This window comes from Phyllopteryx taeniolatus, chromosome 16, assembly GCF_024500385.1.
Source record: "Phyllopteryx taeniolatus isolate TA_2022b chromosome 16, UOR_Ptae_1.2, whole genome shotgun sequence".
Lineage (NCBI taxonomy): Eukaryota > Metazoa > Chordata > Actinopteri > Syngnathiformes > Syngnathidae > Phyllopteryx > Phyllopteryx taeniolatus.
In genome coordinates this window covers 13,605,726-13,625,909 of record NC_084517.1, presented here as the reverse complement: position 1 = coordinate 13,625,909, position 20,184 = coordinate 13,605,726, and the positions used below count along the sequence as shown (strand labels likewise).

Here is a 20,184-nt window from a genome sequence, read left to right as displayed (position 1 = left end):
GTCTCTCTTGTGCTTGTGAGAGGGACTCATTACAAAATGTCCCCCCCCCCCCACACCTCTCATACAAGAAATACATAAAAACAAATAATATTTATTTTATCCAAAAGGAACAGGTTTTATTAACTTCAATTAAACAGCGGTACCTGTGTCCACCAGTCCAGAACTTAGCATTTTTGGTTTGTAAGGGCCACTGTTATCGCCCATACAACAATGCGAAAGTAAATGTTAACATTTGGATGTATGTAACATCAAATCTCTATGTGGCGTCACCGATCACTCAGTCAATTTTCATGCACGCATAATGCTGTGGCCCTGATGGACAGGGACTCTTTAATGGGTACGGCTTCGGGGTCATGATTAGTTGTCACCAATAAAGGCGCTCAATAGAATTTAGAGCACTACTTACTACCACTATGTGGTTTTTTGTTGTTGTTTTTTTTAATCTCCAAAATGTACCAAAATTTGTGACCAGTGACTACAATGGAACCTCCAAAGTTGAACACAAACCATTCCACAAGACTGGTTGACTTCTAAGTGGTTATTTTCGTATTTTATTTCAAAGCACTTAACCATTACTAATATTGTAGTCGTAAGTAAGCTGTAATCGAGATTTAAATAAATGTAGTGGTCATACCTGTATGTTGGCAAATGGGCACAGCTTGCAGACGCCACTGTTTATGAGCGAGGGGAGGGGAGGGAAAGAAAGGTGGCCAACTTGCGGAGGGTGGGGGTGGGGGGGGGGGGGGGGTGAGTGGTGCGCTCTCCTCGTCCATTAATTTCCAAATGTCTGTTACTAAGAATAGCCTTTCCTCCTTCTCCACCTTTCTTCTCGAACAAACACGCGACTCGCATGCGGGCGCGCGCACATCATTCTGGCGCCGTTGCAGGTGCGCACATGTACGCGCGGCCACGAACCAACACCCCCTCTGCGCATGCATTTGGCAATTTCTATGCACATTAATTCTCGGAGGGATACCAATTCTGTTGGCATTTTTGGTCTTCATTGCGGCTGACGTGATATTAGCAGCGCAAAAAAAAACCAAAAGGCATACGTGTGCAAGTAAATGCTTGCGTCATCAGGTATGTGCAGCTGCAGCGCGCGCATAAGATGCGCGGCTGTGTAATTTAGACACACTCCGCTTCTATCATTCCTTTCGTTATTGTCTCCATCCATCCAGCCAGCCACCCATTCCTGCGTCCCTCTCCTCCCCTCGGGGCTGCTGGTGGAGGAAACCACCCACCCCCCACCACCACCACCACACACGCCAATGAGAACGGGAGGACGCTCTAGCAGGACATCCAAGAGATCCAAGAGGACGGAGGTTCGGCTTCATCGGGGCACGGTGAGGGCGTGTAAAACGGCTGGGGAGAGGCCGCCCCACGCGTGTCTTTGACGCCGCGTCCTGTCCGTCGGTGGATGGCTCGGCAGCTGTTGCAAGCAGGGAGGAGGAAGCTGTTCGCCGCTCTCATCTCCACTACGAAGGCATGGACATTTAAAAACAACGCGGAATTCTCCGTCTTTCTCCTTTTTGCACGGTGTTTTATATTTTTCAACCAATGAAATGATTTTTCCCCCCTCTCACGTTCGAGGCTTGTGAGATCCTACACTTTAAGGTAAAATTAGCAGTGGCACGTAACACTACCAAATATTGCGGATGTTTTAGAAATAATTAAATAAATAATATGGTCGCGTTTCATTTCCGATGCTTTTTAAGTGAACGCGGTGGTTTCAGGGATGGCGAATTGCACGAAAACCACGAAACATTTGAGCTGTTTTTTTTTGTGTTTTTTTTTTAACATTAGATGCCGTGAATGTGATTTATTACTGAGGCTCGTGTCGTTTTAAAGGCGTCTGTACTGTAATGACATGTTGTCATGACAGAGAAGAACTAAATCTTGTGGTGCCTGTGGAGCGGTCTTGATGCGGCAGGCATGACCAACCATGGTTCATGTTGAATAAGTCCCCATGATCTGGCGGTGGATGGGGGGTGGTCATCCTCAGGGTTTGGACGGATCCAAGACGAGCGTAGGACTTGAGACGCCCTTCATTGTGAACCGAAAGACCAAACATTTGATTCCTCGCACCCACGATTTGCACCTGGCAGAGACGCAGAGGGAAGGTGGTCTGTGCATGGGCCCCCGGGTTGCTTAGACCAGAGGCTGCAGAACCGCAACCCATTTGAACATATGAGATGTTCTGATCCGGATGGGATGTAATGTGTGGCTGTGCAGCTGAGCACCGGTCTCCTTCTCCGCTGCTTCGTCAAGATTGGCTTCTGGTTTCCGGAGAATGGCACGGTTTGGAGACGAGGTACCGGCCAGGTACGGAGGAGGGCCCGGCGGAGGGGGCCCGGGTGGCCGTGGCGGAGGGAGACAAGGAGGGCCACACGGACACGGACATGGTCACGGGCACGGACATGGACATGGCCACGGACATGGGCACGGGTTGGGCCACGGTCCAGCAGGGGGGCCAGGAGGCCAGAGAATGTACAAGCAATCCATGGCTCAGAGGGCCCGGACTATGGCCCTGTACAACCCGATACCTGTACGCCAGAACTGTTTCACTGTCAACCGCTCCTTGTTCATTTTCAGTGAAGATAACTTTGTGAGAAAATACGCCAAAAAGATCACCGAATGGCCATATCCTTTACCTGCACTGTTGTGAGCACAAGCCTAACGGAGACCAGGTAGGCTCGTCATGATGGAATGAATGACAAAGGTCTAAACGAGCATGCCTGTCCACGTGACTGAGGCTGGACTTGTAATTTATGCTTAATGAAAAGGTGGCAGCAGAAACTGCAGCCCCCTTTTTATGAGCTGTTGATCGGCATCTGTCACTTCTGTTAGTAATTCCACATCACATCCAGTGTGAGCTTGATATATGATCCCTGAATGGTCTCAGTGAGTGTGTACGCGTGTGTGTGTATCTGTGTAGTGGGTGGACGGGTGTGGGTGGTATCTAGGGGGCGCTGCTGGTTGCTGATGTCAGCAAGTGCAGATTAGGAGAAAGAAATGGTAAATGTGGGGAATGGAGGGGTGATCCCAGGAGAGAAGAAAACCAGCTTCAGTGTGTGTGCGTGTGTGTGTGTTTGCATATATAGCACACTTGTATTCAGTGCATTATGAGGACAAATGTCTGTCCACACAGTTACGTCAAGGGGACCTCTTGCGGTGTGAGGATAAAAAATCAGGTGTCCTCATAACAGCAATGCGAATTAACCAGTTTCAAAGTGTTTGTGTGTGACGCAAGGTTCCATTTCCAATTCCAATTCTGCAGGTGTCTTCTACTTATGGTTTGTGTGTGCATGTGTGTGTGTGAGCACACAGGTATGGCCGTCTTTTGAATTGTTCAGAGACAGTATTTGATTTCGTCGTGTTTTATTTAATTCGTACAACTAAAAAGGACTCAAATGTGTCCGCATTAATGTTCCTTCGTTTCCCGCTCTGTGTGTGCATGTGTATTCAATTTCATCTTTCAGAAATCTGCACATTGCGCCATTCTGTAGAGATGAATAGAAAGTGATTTCGCCGTCGTTAAGATACGTGTGATGTTTGTCTAAATCTGCGTACATTGAAGTTTGTCCTTTGTGAGTTTTAATGACATGAGTGGAAATTGGAGTAATGATTGTATTGATCTCTGCCTATGCTTGAGCTGTGACATAACTACACTCACTAATTGGGCTGCTCTGGTGAAATGCAGGAGCTACTTATGCTTCTGACTCACAGTCTATTTACTAAACGACAGAGCTGTTCACGAGGAGTCTGAGGTCGTATAACTTGGATTTAGAGTCCATAACTTGCTGCCATTCACTTGACAAGGTTAATAGGTTACCGTGAATTCAATTCATCATGCAGTGTTGGTTACCACATTAGCTACTGAATGTTTTCCACTGGCTTAATCATTAAAGCACATTACAGAGACAAGAGAGGGTGTTTAATTATAGTTACAGTAATGTACTTGCTATTTGTAATGGCATTGTCAAAGTTGAACATTTTAGCTAAAACGTGACAAGAAGAACAAAAAAAGAGCTTTGACCTTTACAATCATGTTGCCCAATATTGCTAATAGTTCTTGGACCTTGTTTATCTTTCGTGGATCTGCATTGAGAAAGACACAACAAAGGTCGCAAGTCAGATGTTTTCTGTCGCGATTACAAATAATCATGAATACTACTCAAATTCAAAATTCATTGCCTGATAACTTCCGAAGCAGGGCTTTGCTTTTTGGCTGGTTCGTAATAAATTACTCCCAAATACAGTATCATGTTTGCACAACACAACCTAAAACGATTATCCCAATTCCTGGGAAAATATTGATATCCCTTCATATGTACGCTCATCTTCATCTTTCATTATTTGGATTGTTGTAGATTAATTCAGGTTTTATTACTCATGCATTAAGGTAGTCTTGATAGTGTTAGAAGGAGGAAATTGGTAATGATTCCTTATCAATTATGAGGTAATCTCAGATAACTGCAGGCCTGTCCTGTATGTGGTGCAGTTTGTATTCAACAGCAATAACTCTGACTCTGTAAACAACGAGTTAATAAAGTGTGTACTTTACTCGGTCACCATAGAAATACTGTAAAGCTAAATATTTAAAATGGCTTTAAAGCCTCTGTAATATGAAAAGGTGTCTTCTACATTAAAATAGATGCCAGTGAGCTTGCACATGTAATTGCCTCAATGTACTTTGAAACAATATCAGCATAGTTCATTTTAATATAAGGGAATAATCTGGTTTATTTCAAGCAGAGGGAGTGGTAACAATAACCAGACTCATGTTGTTTAGATGATTAAGGAGTCATTTGTGTGAATGGACGTATGGAAGGAAAATATGTCTTCATGCACCAGGTGCATGTTTCACAGTGGACTCATTGAGAGCTTTTATTTATTTGTGAACTGACTTTGGACACATGGGAGTGACACATAAATAACCATGTGCCCAGATCTCCATTTAGACAGACATTTTTATGGCCGTAAAATTAGAATTGGCAAACTACATACATTCCCGGGGGGGGACGATCTAGACACAAGGAACATTTAGCAACCATTTAGCCATTAGCGACAACTAAATTTTTCAAAATATTTTAGAGAGGGGAAGTCAAAGTTACATACTGAGATAATGCGGTTGCACAACTGTGCACACCCATTTCTAACTGGGGCTGTGGCTGGATGTGTTCAGAATTAAACAATCACATTCAAACTCATATTAAATGGGAGTCAGCACACACCTGCCACCTTTTGAAGTGCTTCTGAGTGACCCAAAACAAAATTCAACTGTTTCAGTGGGCTTTTCCTGATATTTTTGTAGTCACATCTTACAGTATAAGACATGGTCTGCAGAGAGCTTCCGCAGCATCAGAAGGATCTCATTGTTCAAAGGTATCAGTCAGGAGAAGGGTGCAAAATAATTTCCAAGGCATTAAATATACCATGGAATACAGTGGAAACAATCGTTAAGTGGAGAAAATATGGAGGAGCGGTGATGTTTCCAAGAACTGGCATCCCTCCGTAATTGATGAAAAGACGGGATGAAAACCAGTCAGGGAGGCTGCTGTGGTATCATAAAAATCATAATTAATGTGTGAGTAAAATTTGACTCCAAATTCCATACCATGTTACACGCAGTGGGTTATTGAAACTAATTGGTCACCCATAGGATCTTGGAATTGAAATCATCTTCAGTTCATCTTCTGTCCTCCTGACATTTGACCCCAAATTACCCTTTGACCTTGTCAAATGCAAATGTGGTGTCGTATGAATGTGGCTACATAATCACACTCATACATAAACACTGATGTGCACTGACAGTTTTACGGGTGGGTCAATGCTCCCCCAGCACTGAGGACAGGGCCAAAATCGACTCCCCCCCACCTTCGTCGACAAAATAAAATTTAATAAAAATGTTTTCGACAGCAGAGCCCCCCCCCCATTTAACGGATCGAGTCTGGCCCCCCTGAAAATACCCTTGGACCCGGGTCTGGCCACCCCGGTAAAATCGGGCTAGAACCGCCACTGCTGATGTGAATGTACACCATGTGGTGCTAAGTGCCTCATCCGAGTCTTTTCCCCCCGATGTTGTAAATGGAGAGGAAGTCAATACGCTCAAGTCCTCCATAGCAACCATGATCCCCGTACAAATGTTGTGTAGAAGTGTAGAAAAACAGGGTTTCATTTTATAATTTAACAAAACTCACATTGCTTTGCAACACTGCAGGCTTTATGCATGCACTATCCAAAGAAAGATGAGAAGCTAACGAGGAAATTGATTGGAAAGGTTGAACATTGAAAGACAGTCGCACCTTAAATGAGAGACAGAGAAGGGGCCTGCTTTTTTTTGGGAGGGCGAAGAGTCCGTGATCAATGTTTACTGCACAATCTAAATTATTTATTGTTTTTCTGCAGCTTGCAAGTGTCAGTTGGTAATCATTCAGAATGAACATCCCCTCAGTTTGTGTGAGAGGTTATGTGTCTCGATATATGGGTGCTTTTTTTGTTTGTTTACAAGTAGTAGTATCTTGTAGTGGCAAGTACTTACTGGTGTTGTGCATTTGAGTCACATCTGTATGTGCTGGTTGACAAGAGCAGCAGGTGAATAAATGGGTTATTAAACTCATTAATGAATGAATGGGTTATTAAACTACATTTTGTGCTCGTGATGTGCAAATCCCTGTTAGACAGGCGTACACAAACACACTTTTAAAGCCTCTGTCCCTTTTGTCCCCCCTCCATCTCTGATTGATCCGAACTGAGGTTTTGTCGTCACCTCTCACCACTAGCTGCACCTTTTCTCTCTCGCTCCAACCTGATCCGTCATCCTCCCCCCTCCCGCCTTCTCCCCCGTCACCGCTGTCCCGCTCACTCGCCTCCCCACTACATCTTGTCCTTCCTCTAAAGGGCTGCTTTCGCTTTTTTATGATGCTAATTTAAGCGTTGTGGAGGTGTTTTGATCCTGACAGCTGCGAGTCGTGTTTGGTTTGGTGTGTGCGTTACTGCTTGCATGCATGTGTGTTTCCCCTCAAGATTCAATATGCCTAACTCATAGCTTTTGACTGTCTGCTAACAAATGTGGGAATTGATCCATAGCCGAAGTACCCTCAGGCACTGGGACTCTCTCACACACACACACACACACACACACACACACACACACACACACACACACACACACACACGCATACACACACACACACACACGCATACACACACACACACACAGTATCTCATAGAATCCCAAATATATTAAATGTCGTGTATAGAAATTGTGTCGTTTTTTTACTTTCACAGATTCTAGAAAATATTACATGTGCCGTGTGTGGGTGTTTTTGTAAAATTTGCTTGTATGTCCAACTTACAGGTGGTGAACACTGAAAGCATTCAAGGTAGACAGGAAAGTCAATTTAGCTCTCTCTATCACTCTCTCTAGCTGTCTATCCATCTCTCACAGTCGCTGTAAGGAGAACCTCAATCCATCCATTTCTATCCCAGCTATCAACGGGCAGGTGGCGGGGTACACCCTGAATTGATTGCCAGCCAATCGCAGGGCACATATAAACAAACAACCATTTGCACTCACATTCACACCTACGGGCAGTTTAGAGTCTTCAATTAACCTACCACGCATCTTTTTGGGATGTGGGAGGAAACCGGAGTACCCGGAGAAAACCCACGCAGGCATGGGGAAAACATGTAAACTCCAAACAGGCGGGGCCTGGGATTGAACCCCGGTCCTCGGAACTGTGAGAGAGACACTCTAACCAGTTGTGCCTATGGAGAACCTATAGTACATAAATAAGTAAGTAAGTAATAATAATAATAATTCATTTTTTTAAAGGTGTCTTTAAAACAATAAAAAATACAATAAAAAAGAAGAAAAAAAGAACATAAAACAATTAAAATGGCAAATGATTTGGGAAATGCTAAAGTTTGTATAGGCAGTAGGTGTGTCTTGAGTTTGGATTTGAAGAGGGTTAATGAGTTTGTGTTTCGGAGGTCAGGTGTGACGGGGGGCTCTGTCCCCCACGGTGGACAGACAAGCAGAAGGGACGGTGAGGTAGATGGAGGACGAAAATCTGAGAAAGCGGGAGGGTACGGCGACGTGCAGGAGGTCAGCAAGATATGGCGGGGCGAGGTTATTGATGGCCTTGAAATATTTTATATTGGATGCGGTATTGGACAGGGAGCCAGTGGAGTTGTTGCAGGGCTGGAGTGATGTGGTGAGTGGAGGTGGTCCTTGTGATAATACAGGTGGCAAAGTTCTGAAGAAGCTGTAGTTTTGTAGTGACTAGCGGTGGGAGATCAAACAGGAGAGAGTTGCAATATCCCAAGCGGGAAGTGACGAGGCTATGAACAAGGACAGCAGCAGCGTGGGGGGTGAGGGATGGACGGAGGCGATTTATGTTTCGTAAGTGAAAGTATACAGAATGTTGTTTATGCGTGCTTGGAAGGAGAGTGTGCTGTCGAGGAAGACACCCAGACTCTTGACCTAAGGGGAGGGGGAAACAGATGAGTTGTAGAAACTTAGATGAGTTCAGCGAAGGAGCAAGAAGTACATATATCCTTAACACTAACAGTAAAGCAATCCTAATTCTTGCAGACAATGAAGAACTCTTTATTTAACTGTAAAGACTATGTTGCATATAAAAATTAAATACTGAACCTGGGGTCCCCTCCTGGAAGCCGTCACCTTATCGTGGTGGAGGGGTTTGTGTGTCCCAATGATTCTAGAAGCTAAGTTGTCTGGGAATTTATGCCCCTGGCAGGGTCACCCATGACAAACAGGTCCTAGGTGAGGGACCAGACCAATCACGGCTCAAAGACCCCTTATGATGATAACAAACTGTGGACTCACTTTTCCCTTGCCCGGATGCGGGTCACTGGGGCCCCCCCTCTGGAGCCAGGCCTGGAGGTGAGGCTCAAAGGCGAGCGCCTGGTGGCCGGGCCTGCACCCATGGGGTCTGGCCGGGCACAGCCCGAAAGGGTAACATGGGTCCCCCTTCCCATGGGCTCATCACCTATGGGAGGGGCCATAGGGATCGGGTGCAGTGCGAGCTGCGCGGTGGCCGAAGGCAGGGACCTTGGCGATCCAATCATCGGCTACAGAAGCTGGCTCTTGGGACGTGGAATGTCACCTGTCTGGCAGGGAAGGAGCCTGAGCTGGTGTGTGAGGTCGAGAAGTTCCGACTTGATATAGTCGGACTTGCATCCACACACAGCTTGGGCTCTGGTACCAGTCCTCTCGAGAGGGGTTGGACTCTGTTCCACTGTGGAGTTGCCCACGGTGAGAGGCGCCGAGCAGGTGTGGGTATACTTATTGCCCCCCGGCTCAGCGCCTGTACATTGGGGTTCATCCCGGTGGACGAGAGGGTAGCCTCCCTCCGCGGGTGGGGAAATGGGTCCTGACTGTTGTTTGTGCCTATGCACCAAACAGCAGTTCAGAGTACCCACCCTTTTTGGAGTCCTTGGAGGGGGTGCTGGAGAGCGCTCCCGCTGGGGACTGCATCGTTCTGCTGGGGGACTTCAATGCCCACATGGGCAATGACAGTGAGAACCGGAAGGGCGTGATTGGGAGGAACGGCCCCCCGATCAAAACCCGAGCAGTGTTCTGTTATTGGACTTCTGTGCTCATTACGGATTGTCCATACCGAACAGCATCTTCAAGCATAAGGGTGTCCACACGTGCACTTGGCACCAGGACACCCAAGGTCGCAGTTCGATGATCGCCTTTGTGATCGTGTCATCGGACTTGCGGCCGCATCTCTTCGACACTCGGGTGAAGAGAGCGGCAGAGCTGTCAACTGATAACCACCTGGTGGTGAGTTGGCTCCGATGGTGGAGGAAGATGCCGGTCCGATGTGGCAGGCCCAAACGTATTGTGAGGGTCTGCTGGGAACGTCTTGCAGAATCCCCTGTCAGAAGAAGTTTCAACCACCACCTCCGACAGAACTTCCGGAGGAGGCGGGGGACATCAAGTTCGAATGGACCATTTTCCGTGCCTCTATTGCTGAGGCGGGCAACTGGAGCTGTGGCCGTAAGGTGGTTGGTGCCTGTTGTGGCGACAATTGCTGCAACCCGTTGGTGGACACCAACGGTGAGGGAGGCTGTCAAGGTGAAGGAGTCCAATCGGGCCTTTTTGGCCTGTGGGACTCCTGAGGCACCTGATGGGTACCGGCTGGCCAAGCGGAATGCAGCTTTGATGGTCGCTGAAGCAAAAACTCGTGTATGGGAGGAGTCCTGTGAGGCCATGGAGAAAGACTTCTGGACGGCTTCGAAGAAATTCTGGTCCACCATCCGGCATCTCAGGAGGGGGAAGCAGTGCACCATCAACACTGTGTATAGTGGGGATGGGGCGCTGCTGACCTCGACTTTGGGATGTTGTGAGTCGGTTGGGAGAATACTTCGAAGACCTCCTCAATTCCACCGACACGCCTTTCCACGAGGAAGCAGAGTGTGGGTTCTCTGAGGCGGGCTCTCCTATCTCTGGGGTTGAGGTCACCAAGGTAGTTAAAAAGCTCCTCAGTGGCAAGGCCCCGGGGGTGGATGAGATTCGCCCGGAGTTCCTAAAGGCTCTGGATGTTATGGGACTGTCTTGGTTGACACGCCTCTGCAATATTGCGTGGACATCGGGGAAAGTGCCTCTGGATTGGCAGACTGGGGTGGTGGTCCCCCTTTTTAAGAAGGGGGACCGGATGGTGCCTTCCAACTCCAGGGGGATCACACTCCTCAGCCTCCCTGGTAAGGTCTATTCAGGGGTGCTGGAGAGGAGGGTCTGTCGGGAAGTCAAATCTCAGATCCAGGAGGAGCAGTGTGGTTTTCGTCGTGGCCATGGAGCAGTGGACCAGCTCTACACCCTCGGCAGGGTCCTCGAGGGTGCATAGGAGTTCGCCCAACCAGTCTACAAGTGTTTTGTGGACTTAGAGAAGGCGTTCGACCGTGTCCCTCGGGGAGTCCTGTGGGGGGTGCTACGGGAGTATGGGGTACTGAACCCCCTGATATGGCCTGTTCGGTCCCTGTACGACCGGAGTCAGAGTTTGGTCCGCATATCTGGCAGTAAGTAGGACTCGTTCCCGGTGAGGGTTGGACTCCGCCAAGGCTGCTCTTTGTCACCGATTCTGTTCATAACTTTTATGGACAGCATTTCAAGGTGCAGCCGAGGCGTAGAGGGGGTCCGGGTTTGGTGGCCTCTGTATTGCATCTCTGCTTTTTGCAGATGATGTGGTTCTGTTGGCTTCGTCAAGCCGTGATCTCCAACTCTCACTGGAGCAGTCCGGAGCCGAGTGTGAAGCGGCTGGAATGAGAATCAGCACCTCCAAATCTGAGACCATGGTCCTCAGTCGGAAAAGGGTGGCATGCCCTCTCCAGTTCAGGGATGAGATCCTGCCCCAAGTGGAGGAGTTCAAGTATCTTGGGGTCTTGTTCACGAGTGGGGGAAGAATGGAACGGGAGATCGACAGGCGGATCGGTGCAGCATATGCACTGATGCAGACTTTGTATCGGTCCGTTGTTGTAAAGAAGGAGCTAAGCCGAAAGGTGAATCTCTCGATTTACCGGTCGATCTACGTTCCTACCCTCACCTATGGTCACGAGCTGTGGGTTGTGACCGAAAGAACAAGATCCCGGATACAAGCGGCCGAAATGAGTTTCCTCCGCAGGGTGTCCGGGCTCTCCCTTAGAGATAGGGTGAGAAGTTCGGTCATCCGGGAGGATCTCAGAGTAGAGCCGCTGCTCCTCCACATCGAAAGGAGCCAGATGAGGTGGCTGGGGCATCTGATTCAGCTGCCTCCCAGATGCCTCCATAGTGAGGTGTTCCGGCCACGTCCCACCAGGAGGAGACCCCGGGGGGCGACCCAGGACACGCTGGAGAGACTACGTCTTTCGGCTGGCCTGGGAACGCCTCGGGATCCCCCTCGAAGAGCTGGATGAAGTGGCTGGGGAGAGGGAAGTCTGGGCGTCCCTGTTAAAGCTACTCCCCCCATGACCCGACATCGGATAAGCGGTAGAAAATGGATGGCTGGATGGATGAACCTGGGGTTAATCAGAGGCACTTTAAATGGAGGCAGTTGTGCGTTGACTCCCATTTAACGCGAGTTTGCATGTGACTGGTTAATATTTTTCACTCAGGTTGCGCAGGTTTTATATCACATTAATATGGTGGGAAGAGTTCTTATATTATTTATCTTGGTCATATTTTTAGGTCCCATAAATATGGCATTTGAGCAGTGGTGTGTAGGCTGTTGCGTTTTGTTTTTGTGTTTTTGTGGCTAGTGACGTGGGACAGAGCTATTTTGGGGGATTGGGAAACGTGACGAGAGAAGAAATAGAGGCACATAGTGTGTGATGGATTGATTTTCTCATTACAGTGTTCTTTGGTCACGTGTTGTGGCTGCTACAAGACAAAAATGTGCTAGCACACACACGCACTCTCAGAGAAAAGCAGGTAAATACATACGGTTAGCTCAGCACATACTGTCACTCACCATTACCACATAAAGATTATATAAAGAAACATTCTAGACCGAGACTCTGCACACAGCTCACACACATTCCAGTGTCAGCATCTTGTGAAAGTGGCAATTCAGCTGTATTTGGGTGGTGAGAGGGGGTGGCAGTGGCAGGCACAACATATGCAGTACAGAATATACAGGAGGAGGAGAGGAGGGCGCCTGCAAGGACTAAAACACTGATTGATGCTAAATCCTTCTGAGAGAGGCCAAGCAGGGCTAAACTGGCCTTTGGGCACTCCAATTTATTTGGGAAAGTAGTCAAACATGGTTCCAGTGTGCTATGAATGTAAACTCATTACATCTTTGTTGGGATTTAAAAAAAAAAAAATGCTTTTCTTTTTCTTTGACTATATTATAGACTATAAATACAACCCCAATTCCAATGAAGTTGGGACATTGTGTTAAACCTAAATAAAAACAGAATACAATGATTTGCAAACCATGTTCAACCTATATTTAATTGAATACACAACAAAGACAAGATATTTAATGTTCAAACTGATAAACTTTATTGTTTTTAGCAAATAATCATTAACTTACAATTTTATGGCTGCAACACGTTCCAAAAAAGCTGGTACTGGGTCATGTTTACCACTGTGTTACATCACCTTTTCTTTTAACAACATTCAATAAACGTTTGGGAACTGAGGACACTAATTGTTGAAGCTTTGTAGGTGGAATTCTTTCCCATTCTTGCTTGATGTACAGCTTCAGCTGTTCAACAGTCCGGGGTCTCTCCGTTGTCGTATTTTACGCTTCATAATGCGCCACACATTTTCAATGGGAGACAGGTCTGCACTGTAGGCATGCCAGTCTAATACCCGGACTCTTTTACTACGAAGCCATGCTGTTGTAACGTGCAGAATGTGGTTTGGCATTGTCTTGCTGGAATAAGCAGGGGTGTCCATGAAAAAGACGTTGCTTGGATGGCAGCGTCTGTTTCTCCAAAATGTGTATGTACCTTTCAGCATTAATGGTGCCTTCACAGATGTGTAAGTTACCCATGCCATTGGCACTAACACAGCCCCGTACCATCACAGATGCTGGCTTTTGAACTTTGCGTCCATAACAGTCCGGATGGTTCTTTTCCTCTTTGGCCCGGAGGACACGACGTCCACAATTTCCCAAAACAATTTGAAATGTGGACTCGTCGGACCACAGAACACTTTTCCACTTTTCATCAGACCAACTTTGCTGAGCTCAGGCCCAGAGAAGCCGGCGGCGTTTCTGGGTGTTGTTGATAAATGGCTTTTGCTTTGCATAGTAGAGTTTCAAGTTGCATTTACAGATGTAGTGCCGAACTGTGTTTACTGACATTGGTTTTCTGAAGTGTTCCTGAGCCCATGTGGTGATATCCTTTACACATTGATGTCGGGCATTCAATGTCGATTTTCGGCCTTGCCGCTTACATGCAGTGATTTCTCCAGATTCTCTGAAACTTTTGATGATATTATGGACCATAGATGATGAAATCCCTAAATTCATTGCAATTGTACGTTGAGGAACATTGTCCTTAAACTGTTCGACTATTTTCTCACGCACTTGTTCACAAAGAGGTGAACCTCGCCCCATCTTTGCTTGTGAATGATTGAGCAATTCAGGGAAGCTCCTTTTATACCCAATCATGCCAACCACCTGTTCCCAATTAGCCTGTGCACCTGTGGGATGTTCCAAACAGGTGTTTGATGAGCATTCCTCAACTTTCTGTCTTTTTTGCCACCTGTCCCAGCTTTCTTGGAACATGTTGCAGCCATAAAATTCTAAGTTAATGATTATTTACTCAAAACAATAAAGTTTATCAGTTTGAACATTAAATATCTGGTCTTTGTAGTGTATTCAATTAAATATAGGTTGAACATGATTTGCAAATCATTGTATTCTGTTTTTATTTATGTTTAACACAACCTCCCAACTTCATTGGAATTGGGGTTGTATATCTTTCGCTGTGCAAATAACAGCACTGAAATATATTTGTACCCTATTTTTAATAGATAGCTCTGGTCAGAAGAGGCCATTTGCATGTTTATTTCTACTGTCAACATCTAGCTATTACGTGAGTACTGTATATAAATGTTGGGCTTTTTCATGTGGTTGTATGTGTAATATACTGTTCATAGAACTGTACATACATATAATAATTGTATACTACTCAGTGACTATGGGTTATCTCTAATCAACCTAATCTTGAATTCTGGCAGGTGATAGAAGAACAGCAAAAACACCATCATGTGGACAACACAAAATGCAGCGAGTAAAGTAATTCATCCATGTATCTCAGATGATTACATGAATTTGCATTCTTGTAATCAAATTAGTTCTTCTGTGGGAATAGTGACAGCCAAATGAAATGATTTCAGCACCGCCTTGCCAAGATAATAAAGAAACTCGTAAAATGTAACACCAACAAAAAAATGTACATGGTATTTGTGTAAGAGCACAAAAAGACCACTCGCTTGTTTAGTTTAATATGAAGGCTGGCGCATTCCCAAATGGTAGCAGCTGGTGCGGGCTTCATTGGCAGACTAGTGTTGGGTTGTGTCGTGGCGTGGAATCTGTTGTTGGTGTGTATGCGTGTGTGAGCATGCCTGCGTGTGTGTGCGAATGTGTGTGCTTGGATGGCCAAATGATCCTTGAAAGGGGTGCGTGATAATGGGGCAGGACTGTCAAGGTTATTGAAGGGTAGGCCCTTTGAGAAATACAGTGCATGTTATGTAAGGTCTTGCGTATGGATAGCAGTACCTGCTGGTGCACAGGGATGACTATTTAATGGAAATTAAGAATTCCATTGATTTGCCACCCATGTTAAAGGTCAAGGTTATCATGTCAAATATTTTCTACATTAACCATGACCTTCCAACTGTGTACCTATATTTCACTGGGGGAAAAAATTAACAGAATATACAGATGCATAAAAGATGTTTTCCAAATACATTTAAATGTTCACAGATCAAAGGCACTCAATAACCTCTGCTAAGCAGACATCACAAACGAATCCAACATCGACCCACAATATTGGATACAGAATTTGTTAAACATGAATAGCATACATTTTATATAACAATCTGAAGTTCCATAACAGGTGTGTGTTAACATGATTATATTTGTGACAGCAAGGAGTCCTTAGATATAAATGCTGCTCTGGGGTTGCTGCTCATCAGAAAAGGGATCCTCAACTTCAGTGTAAACAAGCTTCAAATATCTGAGCATCTGAGAAAAATAAAAAAGTCTAGCACCCCACTCTTAGAAACCTGCAGATGAAGGGGAAGCTAAATAATATGGCTTCAAAGCAACCTCCAAGTCATCCAAGGAAAGACTTCAGGAAAAAGGTCCAAGTTTCAAAATGACACTGTCAAAGAATGGACCTCAATTTCAAACAGTGCTCTGACAACACAGATTCCCTCTAGGCATTAGGACCAAAGAAAAATATGAACGGTCAAACTGTCAACTGTAAAATGGGTCATTTTCATTCACTGTAATTTGATCAATAACGGCAAAGACACTTCTAATTTTTCAAATTTAAAACAAGTCCAAAATAGCAATTATTTGTATGCCACGGTGGTTTTATATATTTAAATGTCTCCCATTCTGAAACAGCCACGCTTAAAAGTCCTATTATCAAAATGTTATTGATGATGTAATATTTTAGGTGTTCATAGTAAAGGAAATCCTTTTTAACAGAGCAAATGGTGGTGGCCCATCTAAATACACTTCTTTTCATAATGCTAAAGACAAAAGTGTCATAACGGTACAGACAAATAGCTTCGTATGTATGTACAGTATGTATGTATTAATGTATATATGTTTGGATGGATGGATCGATATTGTGTGACAATTCCAATTAGATCTGTTGTCTCTGGAAACCTAGTGACTTTAAGTAACATGCCAGCAAACCTCCGAAAGAACAGCTGTAGTGATGAGATGTGATGAAATGTGTCTTTATCTGACATAATTTGACAAACATGGGACAGTTTCCTACCTTTTCATTACCCATACCCTGGGGAAATAGCTAATGTTCTCATACCCCCTACAGCTCATTTGAAGATGAAGAAAGCGATGTTATTCTAAATATTGAACAAAAATGTTTAATCAGTGGTAAAATGTATGAAATTTAAAAAAAAAATGTACACACCTCCTGAAATGTTTGCTAGTTGTGTCATCCATTCATTTTCTATAGCGCTTATCCTCATTAAGTTCACAGATGTGCTGGGGCCTATCCCAGCTAACTTTGGGCGAGAGGCGGGGTGCATCCTAAACTGGTTGCCAGCCAATGGCAGGGTATAGTTATTTCAATTGAATATAATCTATTGTATGCCTTTATGGCAACCAGTTCATAGTGTACCCCGCCTCCTGCCTGATGACAGCTGGGATAGGCTCCAGCATGCCCGCGACCCTAGTGAGGAGAAGCAGCTCAGAAAATGGATGGATGGATGGATGGATGCCTTTATGGTAAAAGTATTGGCGCACATCTTAATCACTTCTTAGAATCATTGGGACAGAAATGTATTTGTTTTCCTGTTTGTTTTTAAAGACGCAGTGCTGGTAGGCGTCAGGATGTCCAATTTCCAATTGTGCCTTGTGCGCTTTTTGCAACATATGCTCTTGTGGCGTTGCGGAAATGTGTGAAGTGTGCCTAAAGATGGAGTCGTGCAGTGATTACACACGGTGTCACATGCAGCATAATGTATCGTTTCCCTCCCACTCTCCTGCATATATCCTCTCCCCCATCCTCCTTTTTACAGTCCGTGTGTGTGTTCTGCCACTAACCTACTTTCCACAAGGCTCAGGAGAAAAAAAAATACCGCAATACTCTCACACCCCTCTGTCTTGCGTTATCCCACATCTGAGCGTTCTTTTTGCTCTTCTCTCTTCCTCTTCTTATCCTCCCTCTTCATCCCCCTTCACTTCCTCTTTTATTCTCCCTTACTCTTTTCAATCACGTCTGTGCCCACAGGTCATTTTCTTTCTCTCTCTTTCATTTTGCTCTCTGTACGTTTTCCCCACTTAATACCTGCTTCTACTCTATTTCTAGTGCTGCCTCTGCATTTGCTGATGCTGCATGTCCTCATTCCCTCTCTCTTTTTAGATATTGGATGGAGATGACATGATAGACATGATTGATGGGCTCAACGAGCCCAGCCAGGGAAAGGTAGAGCGACAGGAAGATGAGATGGACAAATTGTTAGAGGAAAAAGAGGACAAAATGAGGAAAAGCAGGAGTGAGGTAGTTTGGGGATTTTGAGGCAGAGGAGGATCAACATGACAAAGGAAAATATTGAGGGAGAGCAGTGACGTTAAGAAAAATGTGTGCTTGTTTGCGTCATCATGAACATTTTCGGGGGGCTTCCTTGTCTCTTCTTGATGAGACATCTCTAAGGCCTACCACATCCCCATTATAATGGAAATGCTTCCACACGTACACGCACTGACACACTGTAGGGAAGTAAAACAGCAAGAAAAGTTATAGAGAAAGCATCTCATCACCCTCACTCTCAAATCTTTCCTTGCTTTTGAGTCACTGCTATATTTAGCCGTGAGAAAGGCACAGGAAGCAATTCATTATTGAAGGTTTATGGCAAAGTGAGAGTCATTTATTCATGTGCTGGATTTTGTGTGTGTGTTTGTGTGTGTGTGTAGGTGTGTGTGTGTGTGTGCGTACTTGTCAGGATAAAGGTGGAGATTATAATACTAAAAGGTTTCAAACACACCGTATCTTCCGTTTTCCCACTTTAGTTAGCTACAAAATGCACACACACACACACACACACACACACACACACACACACAGACACAACACTTGCACTTGCACACATTTACTGTGGGCCAGTTCAGCTAATTGGGTGGAACCCCGAGCGAGCGTCCCAGTGATGTGTGCCTGTTAAGGGCCGTCAAACACATCATAGGCTCGGACCAGACTATGAACACCTGGAGCGGCTTCTCAGGTTCCTCTTGAATCGGAAATGGAGGGAAAGACACACAAATGTACATAACGTGTCTATAGCCCACACGTGAACGCAAACACATGCAGGTTCAGACACACAGAATACCGCATATGCACATACACGCATATAATTTATGCTTCCATAAATAGCTTCCTCCAGCCTGCTACTATGGGAATAGCTGCTCGCAACGGAGGTGAGCAAATAGGAAAGAGGTAAAGAAGAAGTAGAGATGAATAGAAAACAATAAGTCAAACCAATTGCTTGATCATGTACACCTTTAACAGTTTTGTAACATGTACACTCAGTGACCACAGCATTAGGTACACATGCACATCTTAAAAAAAAAAAATACAGCAGATTATCCCTTATGTAGATTGGGTACCTAATGTTGAGCCCTATGAGTTTCTATTGTGATATTGTGCCGAGCAAAGCATTCTTCTCACCAACAGCTAAAGCAGCAGTAGCAACAGTGTGAGAGAGTGCGTGTTCGAAAGCGATCATGACAAACACAATTCGATGTCTTTCTTCTTATTTCACCATCTCTCTACCTGTCTCTCTCTTTCTGACTAGCCTTAAGACGTTACGTACACAGAGCCAACTGGTGATGTCACGATAAATCTCAGTGCACGGGCATGCTGGTGTGCCTGTGTGGATGTGTGTCTGTGTGCATGTGTGTTGTCAAATATCAGTCAATGCAATTCATGCATGATGAATCAGATAAATTAGTATATCCCAAATAAATTCAATTACATATCAATGGTGGTAAACATATCTTTGTGTGACAAAATCATGATTTATGGTTCAATACATAAAGAATAGTTCTACTTTAAATGTATGTTGGGCATTATTGTTTTTCCTTAACTGACTTTGCCCACTCCATTTGAGTGGATGATTCTCGCCACCATCATTGCCAACTGCATCGTCCTGGCCCTGGAACAACATTTGCCCGACGGTGACAAGACCCCACTGTCTGGACGTCTGGTAAAGCAGATGCAAATGATACATTGTACAATTTAACAGTCCTATCTATCTTCTTTCCTTAACTTGGCTGATGTGTTCTTTCTCTCCTCAGGACGCTACAGAGATGTATTTCATTGGCATCTTCTGTTTTGAATCTGGTATAAAGATCCTGGCTCTGGGTTTTGCCTTCCACAAGAACTCGTACCTGAGGAATGGATGGAATGTCATGGACTTTGTGGTGGTGCTCACAGGGTAAGTGAGAAGCGGATTACCGACTGTAAATGTATCAAACACACACATTATTTGCACGATGTTACAAAAACATGAGGTCAGGATCCGCTGTCATGTCTTTTACAGCGTGTTGTGTGTGTTTCTGCAAGTGCCCTTTCCTCTAATGAATGGCCCCATCCTGAGCAAGGCAGCAGTCAGATCACAGAGCAGGTCCGCAGGCAGCCAGAAGCCTGGGTAGTGAACAAATGCCACAACAATATAGTGCACGCATAGTGGGTGTAGGGGGAACAGAGAACAAGACAAGCAGGTGAAGGAGGGTTGCAGGAAACCAAACAAACAGAACTCAAAATGCACACAAGCCTGCAAATCTTACGTGATTTGGGCTGATTTGAAATGATGTTGGATTTGCATACAATAGTAATGATGAGGATATGACCCACTACTGTATAAATGTAACATTACTTCATAAGATGCTTTCTGAATTGGGTAGCAGTTAACTATTTGCTAACTTTGACCTGGAGATGGTTACCAAAGTAGTTCATAGACAG

At 45.1% G+C, this 20,184-nt stretch overlaps 1 protein-coding gene across 15 annotated transcripts in view; it reads left to right on the top strand.

The window, feature by feature from the left end:
* The first annotated feature begins 954 nt into the window (after positions 1–954).
* The window catches only part of cacna1aa (calcium channel, voltage-dependent, P/Q type, alpha 1A subunit, a), an 86,559-nt gene continuing 67,329 nt past the window's right edge, over positions 955–20,184 (top strand). For 9 of the 15 annotated variants that reach the window (XM_061749345.1, XM_061749346.1, XM_061749342.1 and 6 more), the window contains exons 1-3: positions 982–2,640; positions 19,321–19,426; positions 19,518–19,657. In XM_061749345.1, the coding sequence (XP_061605329.1) occupies positions 2,291–2,640; positions 19,321–19,426; positions 19,518–19,657 (596 nt within the window). In that variant the 5' untranslated portion in view covers positions 982–2,290. Of the gene's footprint in view, positions 2,641–19,320; positions 19,427–19,517; positions 19,658–20,184 lie in introns of all 15 variants that reach the window. The other 6 variants (XM_061749338.1, XM_061749337.1, XM_061749334.1 and 3 more) reach the window with 5 other exon arrangements.